Source organism: Leptonotus elevatus, chromosome 13, assembly GCF_054856555.1.
Source record: "Leptonotus elevatus isolate MCC_2025b chromosome 13, RoL_Lele_1.0, whole genome shotgun sequence".
Taxonomy (NCBI): Eukaryota; Metazoa; Chordata; class Actinopteri; order Syngnathiformes; family Syngnathidae; genus Leptonotus; species Leptonotus elevatus.
This window is the reverse complement of record NC_141251.1, coordinates 6,545,790-6,557,621: the sequence shown is the minus strand read 5'-3', so window position 1 is coordinate 6,557,621 and position 11,832 is coordinate 6,545,790. Positions and strand designations below refer to the sequence as shown.

Here is an 11,832-nt window from a genome sequence, read left to right as displayed (position 1 = left end):
GACAGGAAAGTCTGAGAGTAAGGCTGGGATATTGTTAAATACATTAGATTTGACTTGAGCTGACCTTTTTATGTGCTAAGACCTTGAATTTGCTATTGATTCATTGTACACCGGTTAAAACCAGTTAAGACCAAATTTGGTTCACATACTGAGATTTGTATCCACTATGTCATCCTATGTGCGGATGTGACGAAAACAGCATATGAACAGGGAATCATTTTGTACATGCTAGACCTTCTTCCGGATCTATGTGGTGGATAAAGCTCCACAGCCGTGTACTCGAGCTTCCTGGCAACAGTCTTTACTAAAAACATGCAGTTAATGTTAGTATCGGGAGCATTAAAGACAAAGAAGCAGCTGTAGTGAGGAACTTTTCAGTATGTTGGGCTAAGATTAGGCTAGGCTAAAATGGGATAGGATAGGACAGGACAGGTCTATGATCAGATAGATGGGGTAGGTTAGGTAAGGACAAGAAGGCACAGGATAGGATAAGATCTGATATGCAAAAAAAAAGGATTATGCTACATGGTTATTGGATTGGGCAGGACAGAATAGGATAGGTAAAGACCAAGATCATATGGAATACTGAGAGATTGAGAGTCAAACATGACAACCTGAGGATCAGAATCATGCTGAGATTGAACAAGATGGGACAGGTAAACAATAAAATGGATTAAGATAAGCAAAGGATCCGAAGAATGTGGCAGGACAGGATAGGCACACACACAAAAAAAAGGTATTGGGGCTTGGGTAGAATACGCTAGGCTAGATAGGATCAAATGGGACACGCTAATGCTGAGATAGAATATGATAAGATCATTAGGCTCAGGATCAGATGGACTAAAATAGGATATTGTAGGACAGGCTAGGTCAGGAAAGGGTGCTATATGATAGCTCAGGACAGCATATGATAGGCAAAGGGTATAATATGACGAGTTATAGATTAGATTAAAAAAAACAGGTCCGTATAGGGTAGATTAAGATAGATCAGGACAGGATTGAATAGGAATATAATAGAAAAGGATTTGGATGTGATAGGTTTGGTTAGGACAGGTCAGCACACGATAAGAAAACATAAAATAGGATATCAGGACAGGATGGAACAAAATAGGCAAAGGATAAGGTGGGCGTGGATAGGATAGGCTATAATACAGGTCAGAGTTTGACAAAAAAAAATTGAACAGGACAAGATAGATTGAAAGGATAGGGTTGAACAATCAACATTGAATTAAACTGAGAGATCTCCACATCGTGTCACACTCAAAAAACGTAACATTCTCATGTTGCAGAATCATATTAATGCATAATCTACATTTGGATTAAAGTTTTATTTCACCTTTTTTTGTATGGTAAATCCCTGTGAGTAAGTATGCGTAGTGATTGCGAAGGCCTGCAGTGAGCCTCTTAAACTCTTGGCCAATCGATTGTTGAAAGAAACTCAAACATTCCATATAGCGCAAGACCGTAATCTCTTAGCGGGATTGTAGTAGATTTCATTCTTACGGTGGGGGTGGGGGGGGGGGGGATTTTGCTATCGTAGTTTTTAAAAATAATATAAAATTGAATAAATGGCTTTGGGTTGGTTGTGCCACAATTTCTCTCATTGCAATGTGAGTGTCCCTGTTGGGCTACCAGTGGATGGAACAACATAAAAAAAAAAAAACTTTAACAACTCTTTTACTGCCAAGAACGTTTAATGACGTTTACTAAAATCCCAAATGAATTCCGCCAAAAACGTTAATTGACGTTTACTATGTTTTTGTTTTGTTTTTCTCAATGGGCAGTGCAACGTCTTGTGCAGCGCTCCTTTTGTGAATCGGTGTAAAAATCATAAAACAGCAACTAACTATGGCCAGCAGATGGCAGCATTGTATCTCTTTTCAATGTTCTGCCGGTGTATGCAATTGTAGTGAAACATGGCGGATCTAAGGAAGTAGAACGTTTTCAAGGATGACGTGAATGATCAAAGCCTTTGTCACATTACATTTAATTCACAGAGCGTCACTAAACAAAAAATATTAGTCTCAAAGTATCTTTTCACAAAAAGCTTCTTTTCAATTTTCAATTTTCAATTTTCGCTCAATGTCACTCAAATTACCTATTTTCAAATGGTGATTACTAAAGAACGGAATAAGGTAGAAACATACTCTTTTTTTTCTAATGAAGGAATGGAACGCGTAGTCAAAGTACACAATATTCTGTTTGCCTTGAAAGATTAATTAAAATGCTCGAAATCGGCTGGCACTGTCGAGGTTGTTTTTGGGATAATGTGTGGCAGTAAATTTTTCAAGTATTCAAAAAAGCTATACAGTCATACTAAAAAGAATGAGTTTCTTTTGGAGGAGGGTGACTATAGCTTGGGGAAGAATGCATCGCAGTGTTATAGGATGAATGATAAAACATTGCTGTAAATCAATGTCAGGTAGCACAAGGTTTTATGTAAAAATGTAGTGTTTATTTATGAGTTCTTTCCAAGTTTAGTGGGAACTCATGGGGGAAAAAAACTCAGAACTGAATGTTCCACTAATATATTGACATACCGCAGAGGACAATCATTCATCTGGTAAGTGCATTTTGAGTACAAACATTTTGAGCGGTTAATGAAGTAAAGTTGACAAATGTAAACAAAAATTGAGGATGTGTTAAAAGTGGCCTTTCACACGATTAGGCACTTTCTCACCTACATTTCACAACATTTCTGATCTTATAATCCCAAAACCGAACACACACAATGTCAGGTTTGTTCACCCCGCAAGCGCGGGGCACCAAAAGCTGCGAATGATGACGTTGTCGTTACACCAACCATGACAAATCCACACTGAAGGTCTGGATTGGATGGCAGTTTTTGCACATTTGGCGTGATCATCTTAACGTTCATTAGGATGAACGTTTGACCTTGGAATCGACTCCGCAGACTAGTAAATACTAACACGTGTTCACGTATGTGCATGGTTCATTTTGTTGAGGGCAGAGCGTTTGTTTTACACCTACAGCAGGGTTATAAAGGGTTTTGGATTCTTCATTATAGTTAGTTTTTATTTGGTTTTGACTTTTTTTTTATTCCGTTAGTTTTAATTCGTTCTTATAGAGGATTTTTTTTATAGCGACTTTAAAAAAAAAATCATTGTTTCTTTTTTATTTGTTTTAGTGTAAGTTTTAGTTTTGTTGTTGTTGTTTTCTGTATATGCACTATTTGTCAAGAACAATATTTTTTAATAAAAAGGCATTGTAAAAGTATTGTGTAATAAACCACAATTCCCAAACAACGACCTTCCTTGCGTCTATAGAGCTGTAAAATAATCCCCAAAATAAATATTTAAAATAAATCCCCAAATCTCATGTACAAAATTAATTGCCAAAGACAAAAAAAATAATAAATAAATGGACGTTCTCATTCATTAGTTAGTTTTGTAAATGTAAAATGTAGTTTCGGTTACTTGTTTTTTTCTTTTTAATACACTCTTGTTTTGATTTGATTATGTTAATGAAAATGTTTTTTGTTTGGTTAATTTTGAGTTATTTTGTTCTTGTTCTCTCAGTTTTGTAGTAAACTTAGGAAAAAAATTATTGTACATTTAGAACAGATATAAAATTTATGATTAATCGTGAGTTAACTAGTGAAGTCATGCGATTCATTCCGGAAAAAAAAATTAATCGCCTGACGCTTCTAATTCTTAATAATGTTTTCTTCTTTCTTTTTTTAAATTTTTTAACAATCTTTTTTTTTTTTTAAAGATTATAAAAAATTAGGGGCATCAGGCAATATTTTTTTTAATCATAATTAATCGCATGACTTTTCATACTCTTGTTAACAAAAGTTAAAAAAATGTTCAACTAATAGAAATAGTTCAAATGAATTTTTGACGTCTATAGCCATCAATGGCAGTGAATGAGTTAATAGGCGCCTTTAAAAACACTTAAATGAAGTAAAGAAAAGTAGGTTTCTAAAATTACTAAAACTTAAAAATTATTATTAAAAAAAAACAACTTAATGGTATTTGAACATTTAAACGTGGATTTAAAAGCACTTACACTCGGGGCTGACATCACTTCTGTTGGTAGCTTATTCCATTTGTGTGCAGCGTACCAGCTAAATGCTGCTTCACCGTGTTTGCTTTGAACTCTTTAGAACTAGTCACGACTCGACTAGCTAGTATATTAGTAACTTTTACTTGATGAAGGGAAAGAGTGTCATCCATTTGTGCCTTCAAAAATATTGTCAAGCCCCATCTGGAATGCATGACTCCTGAACGGGGAGGGCGGGGAAGATTTATTGGCTATACTGATGTTGCTGGCGGATGAGAGGAAAATTCTCGACATCTTGCCGCCTTTCTCACTGTTTTTTTTATAGCTAAATATACGGGAATGCCTGCCTGCTTGCGGACACCTGTTGTGTGCATGACGATTTAGAGGGCTCGCCGTTTGACATCATCATCATCCTCCGCATCCTCTCCGCCACACACATGCGCACGCACGCACGCATGCACGCACGCACGTCCACAAAAGGCTCGTTGTGTAACTAATTGAGGGGGCTTTGCCGTGCACGGCAGAGGGCAAATACGCTTTAGCCGTGAGGGTTGCGCGGTTTTAAGACATTCCTGCGCGGATTGGGGCGACACAACGCGACGTGGGTGGTGGCTTTACATAATGAGCGGCGTGCTTTTCACGTGAAATGGCCCTTTAAAAAGCCAGCGCCCTCCAATCAGGCCGAGGCACTGCGTAAACAGGCGGACGGAGAGGAGCGTGTGCGTGCGTGCGTGTTTTGGTTTTGTGCGTGTAACAAGCTGCTGTCAAATCGGCTCCGAGGATGGTGTCGTCGTACCCTTTACCGGAGGGCTTCTCCGACTTTGATGTCTTCTCCCTGGGATCGTGTCTGCTGGTCGAGGGTGAGTCTTTTTTTGCGCGTGGAATGCGGCCACGAAATTAGAAAGCCCGCATCTGCTCGCCCTCAGTGGGCGTGGGTGCGCGCACGCGCCTGTGCGCGTCCGCGTCGCCCATTCCTTCATACTCCGCAATTACCACTGGAGTCTTTTTTTTTTTTATCGTTTATTGCCATCCGACGACGCGCAAATGTTTGTGCGCGCGGTCGCTGAGTGACAGCTGTCATCATGTGTGCCCCCCCCCCCCCCTCCCAGGTCTGATAGGCTTCTTCTTAAACGCGGTCACCATCGCCGCTTTCCTCAAAGTGAGGGAGCTGAGGACCCCCAGCAATTTCCTCGTCTTCAGTTTAGCCATGGCCGACATGGGCATCTGCATGAACGCCACAATTGCGGCTTTCTCCAGCTTCCTCAGGTGAGTGACGTCACACAGGCGCTTCTGGCAGACACTTCTCAGCACCCGTTTGGACAAAAAAATGTACCTTTTACTCGTTTTTATCATGAGTAGCCTACTTCCGCCAAAGAAATACTTCACCATAATCACAAATAGCTTGTACAGGGGCGACTCTAGGGTCAGAGTTTAGGGGTGCCAGGCTCCCAGCCTGGAAACATATATTGAACTATTTTGCACATTTTAACACAACTTTCATCTTTTATTTTATCAACAAGAAGCATAACACTTTTTGGTCATTGCCTTCCAATCCGTTGCCTTGTTAGTAGCAGTAAAACAGTAAGATTTCAAATTGATAATATAAATAATAATTTAATATTTATGTTGTCAATGACAACAAGTTTAAAGCAAAATCACCCGTCATCACCTGTTTCTTTTCACAAATGACTTCTTCCAATTTCATGTGTCTAATCATGATTGACATGCCCAACAAACTTCCTGGCAATTGGTAAAAAAACGTTGGACGGTTTAATGTTTGCAATCTTGCCAGGGGACACCACTTGAGAGCCTTTTTGCTACGGCAAGACCCCAAAAACGTGAACTTTTCACCAGGATTTACAATCCTGCAAAATTGGATGATATTTCACAGATTCTAAAAACACCCAAATGATTTCTTAATCATGCATGCTAATAATGAAAAGTCAACAACAAGGAAAATTTGAGAGATGTATGCAACATTGATGCATAGATCGATAAATAATAATCAACACAGCAATGTTGCTAATGAACGTAACAAAACACGCATACAAATTGGCATAAAGATTTTCATGAAATTCGGGATATCTGTTTGTAATAAGGACAGCAACAGCACAGAAATCCACAAAAATACATTTCTATTTTACACCAAAAGAAAAAAACGCATATAAAAAAAATATATATATATATGTATTTTACAATTTTATTATTATTCAGATATTTACTTTCATGAGGCCTGTTTAAAAAATACATTTAGATTATCCTTTGTTTTATCCTTAGGAAATATTGCATAAAACTGTTACATACGTATGTATTTTTATTCAATTCATTTATTGTTTTCATTATCTTTTAAACAATGATGTGTGCTTCTGTAAAAAAAAAAAAAAAAAGTGAATTTCCCATCTGTGGCTCATGAAAGGATTGCAGTGTCTTATTTGGATACAAGGGGGGAAATACAGCCAAAATATGGATATGTACTGTTTATATAACAAGAAATGCTTGGCTTCTCCAAAATGACTTATTCATTACACTTAACAAATGTTCTTTTGTCTTTGGATAAAAAGTAAAAACTCACAATTTTTTTCATGTGGAACGACCTCAATGGGTGATGAAGAACTATTCGTAACCTTGTAACTTCAGATCTCCAGAGGTACAGCGTCAAATTGTTAGCAATCATGGCTGTGGGGTAAAGGTGGCTGCTAATACTCCATTAATGGGAAAGGGCCCAGGATTTGCATGCTGTAATCAGGAGATGGTCACCATTATTATGATTAAGTTACGTCCTGACTTTCTCTTTCATCAGCGCAGTGCAGGTATTCTCCTCCGTTGATGGTTTCGCTCAGTGCGTCGGTCAGAACACTGAGGCCGATATCTTTCGTAAAAATATGGCTCCTCTTTCTTTGTGTTGTTTGCTCAACGCAAATGCCAACCCCCTCTTCCCAGGTACTGGCCGTATGGCTCGGAGGGATGTCAGACTCACGGCTTCCAGGGTTTCGTGACGGCTCTGGCCAGCATCCACTTCATCGCCGCCATCGCTTGGGACAGATACCATCAGTACTGCACACGTGAGTCCCATTCCAGTAGAACACAGACAGGAAATCCTTGTTAGAAGGCCGAAAATACAAGTTGGCTCTAATGTTAAGGAAAGTAGTACATTTAAGCCAGAGGTTCTCCCAACTTTTTACATCAAGTACTGTACCACATCAAAAAATAGTTGACTCTCCTATAGTACCACCATTTTTTTTTAAATATGTCTAAATATTTTTTTTTGTATTGTAGTTAAAAGCTAAATATATTTGAACTGGATTTGAGGATGGAGACATTTGGTCCAAAATGCTGTTGCTTTTGTTGTGTTTGAGAGAGGGGCTGGCTGACTCCAAAGTCCTGTTAATAAAATTTATCATTAAAAAAAAAAACGATAAAAGATTAAATTGATCAATTATACTCGTTGTGCTTGCCTTTTTTGTGTGCAAAATAGACACTTGTTTGGTAAAGAAAAATATGTCTTCTGGGAAAATTGCTAAAAATGTTCGAGGTCTTCAGCCGCACACAGAAAAAAATCTGAGCAAAAATATATTGTCCAAACGGTGTTCTGAATAATATTTTCTTCATAAAATAAAAACTTTATTGGCATTTACCGTTTAACTCATTTGCTCATAAAAATGTATAAATACGTTCTATTTTAAATATTACCATGGTCCCAAAAATTGATTTATATGTTTTTTTATGCTAGAGCATACAGAAGGATTTGATGCAACCTCTGAACTGAAGAATGGTAGTTATTACAAAAACGGCCAGCAGGTGGCAGCAGACTATAAGAGATCAACTAGGGCCATGTTGCAAAAAGTTATTTTCCCCACTGTTTTAAACAGATTTGTGAATAATGATGAAACTTAGCTTTATTCTAATGCTAATTGCTGCAAAACGGAAACAGATCAAAAAAAGAATACTTTTTTCTGACGAAAGAAGAGACTCTAATCTTTCTTTCGATATGTTCCATGTTTTTATAGCAAATAGAACACAATAGTCTGTGGTCCTTGCAAAATCAGTCATAATTCAGTAAAACAACCGGGAGCGAAGGGGGTTGCTTCAGTGAAAACGGCTGGGAGTGAATGAGTTAACGTCAAAGTGCATTTGGGCTGGCATTGCTAAGCCATGACACTCAATGTGAGCCTGAGGGCACTTTGTCATCAAATTTATGGACAGCAGAGGGCGGTTATAGGACAAAATGGCTCTCAGAGATGGACATAAAGGATTAATCGTAATTCTCTTTCCACGAAAGAGACTCATGAGGGCACATAGAAAGAACATCAATATGAAGAAAGTAGTCGATCCCGCACCCAAAGGACAGAATACTGACCCATCAAGAAACGGTTTCTCTTCAGGGACAAAGCTGCAGTGGAGCAGCGCCATCACTCTGGTCATCTTCGTTTGGCTTTTCACCGCCTTCTGGTCCGCCATGCCTCTCATCGGCTGGGGCGAGTACGACTACGAGCCTCTCAGGACTTGCTGCACTCTGGACTACAGCAAGGGTGACAGGTATTGACGCATAGCTTAAAACACTTCCTCATGCGTTTGAGGTACTGACTTCCTGTGTGTCCGCGTAGGAACTACGTCTCCTACTTGATCCCCATGAGCGTCTTCAACATGGCCATCCAGGTGTTTGTTGTCATGTCGTCCTACCAGTCCATCGCACAGAAATTCAAGAAGACTGGAAATACCAAGGTTGGTACAAATCAAGTGTTGTTGCTACAGTGACGGTAATGTGTACAATCTTACTTGCGGAGTACCTCAAGGATCAATGATGGGTCCACAATTATTTCGACCTCACGTGAACAGGATTTGCAGGGATACAGATTTCATTTTTGCTGATGGCACAAATTAGTTTTGTTCTGATTAAGAAAAATAAAATGCATCGCTTCCACCTCAGTGCTGCCCCGCATGTTGTGGTGGCACAATGTGGTACTACACTAAAAGTGCGCAACTCAAATGTTTTACTTGACTTAGATTGTTTTTGTTTTTTTTATCCATAAATAAAAATCGCTTTAAAATCTACGGAAGAGGATTTAGGGCAAGTGAAGAGAAAAAAAGGTTGGCAGGATTCTGACTTTATTCTCAGAACTTTAACGTCACTTTATTAGTGCTACTATTATTCTCACTTTAAAGTCAAAATTTGGAGATTAAAGTCAGAATTCTCACTTTAGTCAGGTTTCTGACTTTAAAGTAAGAATTTTGAGAATAAAGTGAGAATCCTGCCCAAAAATCTCTCTCTTCACTGGTCCTAATCCTCTTCCGTAAAAAATCTGCGATACAGTGGGGATTCAAACGATGAACTTCAATTTAACTGTAAACACAAAGTCCATCTTTAAAAGTGATCAAATGTGATCCTATCGCAATTTGAAGCACGGTAGCCAACAGAAAGCGGAACTCCCAAAGCCCGACTCCATCAAACGCGCTTTGAAAGAACTCGACGGGAGAAAACCACAGGAATTCTCCCATCACACACACGCGTGCACACGCATTCCTCATGCGCTCCTCTTTGAGAGCAACACAACACATTATGTAGGTCATCGTCAACACACGACCCACCGCTTCTGTTAGCAATGAGGACGGGAGCTGATGGTCCAACAATGCGCTGTGGAGAACGCCACGGCATGTGCGGCGAATGATGGCCGTTGCAATGTTGTTAGTTGCCGCAAGCAATGAGGTCATTACTTGCAGATACACAACTGCCTTGGTGGAAACTAAAACACCTGCACGGCAACATGATTATAATAATAATATAATATTATATATATATATATATATATATATATATATATATATTAGGGGTGTTTGTCTCTTCAATAAATAATGATTCAACAAATATCACAATACATGAGGTACGATCCGATTCAAGAATGTAAAAGCTGACACTATCCAAAAAAACAACAAATCATCAGCAACATCAAGGTTGAAGTCACGACATGATGGATTACATGTGACTGAGTGAAGCTAATGAAGTGGCAGGAGGATTTATGGAGTAGCATAAAGAGATGTATTCTCTGGGGTTAATCCTGTACTCGCCGCTTCTCGGTAATATCTTGGATTACTCGCCGGCTGACTGCGATGTCGGTACCACTTTTCAATAAGGTTGCCCTTATGATGTAGTTGTTAACGGTTTATAATAAATAGTGAATCCCCTGAGTATAAACTCATAATAGATCAGAGAGTCACAAAAACATTGTGCAAATTTCTGGTTTAATAGTGAACACCAGATTTATAACAGTTTATAAAGGCTTTATAATGCTGTTATTAACCTTTTTTTTTTTTTGCAATTTAAAAATATGAATCAGTACCAGGAAGGTAACAGAAACATTAAGCAATACACCACTTGTCAAATAGTGAATTTCGATTAATAATGATTAATCATGATTTATAACTGTGTATTAATGCTTTATAAAGCCTTTATAACACCATTATAAACCTTTTACTTGCACTATATTCAGTAAGGGCACAATGTGTTGTCAAAGACCCCTGGTCTGGTTCTGACTCGTGCCCTCACTCTCTGCAGTTCAACCCAAATACTCCCCTTAAGACCATGCTGCTGTGCTGGGGCCCCTACGGCCTCCTGGCCTTCTACGCTGCAGTGGAGAACGCAAACCTGGTCTCACCCAAGCTCAGGATGGTAAGAACATCCACCAGTACGAGTATTGATTCCCGCTAAAGCCGGCGTCCTCCCTCCTGGTCTTTGGATGTGTAACCCGCTTGTTGTTTCCTGCACACGTGTGCCGCAGATGGCCCCCATCCTGGCCAAGACCTCCCCGACCTTTAATGTCTTCCTGTACGCTTTGGGGAACGAGAACTACCGAGGAGGCATCTGGCAGTTCCTCACCGGCGAGAAGATCGAAATGCCTCAAGTTGATAACAAATCCAAATAAACTTCTGATTGCAAATGTTGCACAGCCATTTCGCTTCTGGTGCTTTTCTCGCACAGGTAGACAAATAGATGCGCTTTGTCTTATGTTGTGTCTCTGTAACCTATCCATAGTCATTCATTAGTTTTAATTACAAGATTAAAATTGTGATATTACGTGAATAGTTTTATGCTTAAAAAAAATGGTCTCCTTGTGGTACAACTACTTCATTCTTCTAATTTCATACAAAGTGTACCTTAACTCTTTGACTGCCATAAACGTTATAAAACGTTTAGCATAAACCTAGGGAAGGGCGCCGAGGACGTTAAAAGACGTCCCCTATGTTTTTTTTTTTTTTTTTCAAAAACGGGTGCAGGAAAGCCTTGGGCAGCTGTGCTGAAAGAATCAGGCTGATCTGATTAGTCAAAGACTCGTTTTGGCCCCTAGAGGGCAGCGATGACTCTCTTTGCACAAGGTTGGATGGGCCGCCCACCGTGGGCGTCAGTAGAAGACGTGAGGCGGAGCTAGAGTGTTGAGGAGACAATGGCTGATCCAAGCCACAATGGCTTGACCAAGCAACCGGTTACAAGCAGCTCACGCTTGAGCATTTTTTTCAAAGACGGAAAGCATCAATCAATACTAAAAAGCGCATTGATGTCAACGATGATGATGACAACGAGCTCTACGCCAAAGTTGGAAGCTTTGATGTGACTGTTATGAACACGTAGTAAGCCTCACGGCTAAGCGCGGCTAGCGCGGCTAGCGCTGCTAAGGCCGGAAAACGCGCACAATAGCCGGCCGGGTACTTCTACACAATCGGACATTCGATCGGGCGATGGAGAGTTGGCATCGACCAATGCAGATTGATGATGATGATGAAGATGACTCTACGCCAACGTGACTGTTATGAACA

The 11,832-nt window shown here is 39.6% G+C and overlaps 1 protein-coding gene across 1 annotated transcript; it reads left to right on the top strand.

The window, feature by feature from the left end:
- The first annotated feature begins 4,441 nt into the window (after positions 1-4,441).
- Positions 4,442-10,971, top strand: rgra (retinal G protein coupled receptor a). The gene is made up of 7 exons (XM_086093726.1): positions 4,442-4,886; positions 5,136-5,292; positions 6,967-7,088; positions 8,409-8,562; positions 8,631-8,748; positions 10,577-10,690; positions 10,800-10,971. Exons 1-7 carry the CDS (start codon positions 4,808-4,810, stop codon positions 10,941-10,943), a joined length of 888 nt encoding a protein of 295 aa, XP_085949852.1. The 5' UTR covers positions 4,442-4,807; the 3' UTR covers positions 10,944-10,971.
- The last annotated feature ends 861 nt before the right edge of the window (positions 10,972-11,832 follow it).

Excerpts from the sequence above, each read along its gene's own strand:
- rgra (XM_086093726.1), top strand. The coding sequence starts at position 4,808 with ATGGTGTCGTCGTACCCTTTACCGGAGGGCTTCTCCGACTTTGATGTC. Across the intron at positions 5,293-6,966 it reads GCTTTCTCCAGCTTCCTCAG|GTACTGGCCGTATGGCTCGG; the intron begins GTGAGTGACGTC and ends CCCTCTTCCCAG. Across the intron at positions 7,089-8,408 it reads ATACCATCAGTACTGCACAC|GGACAAAGCTGCAGTGGAGC; the intron begins GTGAGTCCCATT and ends GTTTCTCTTCAG.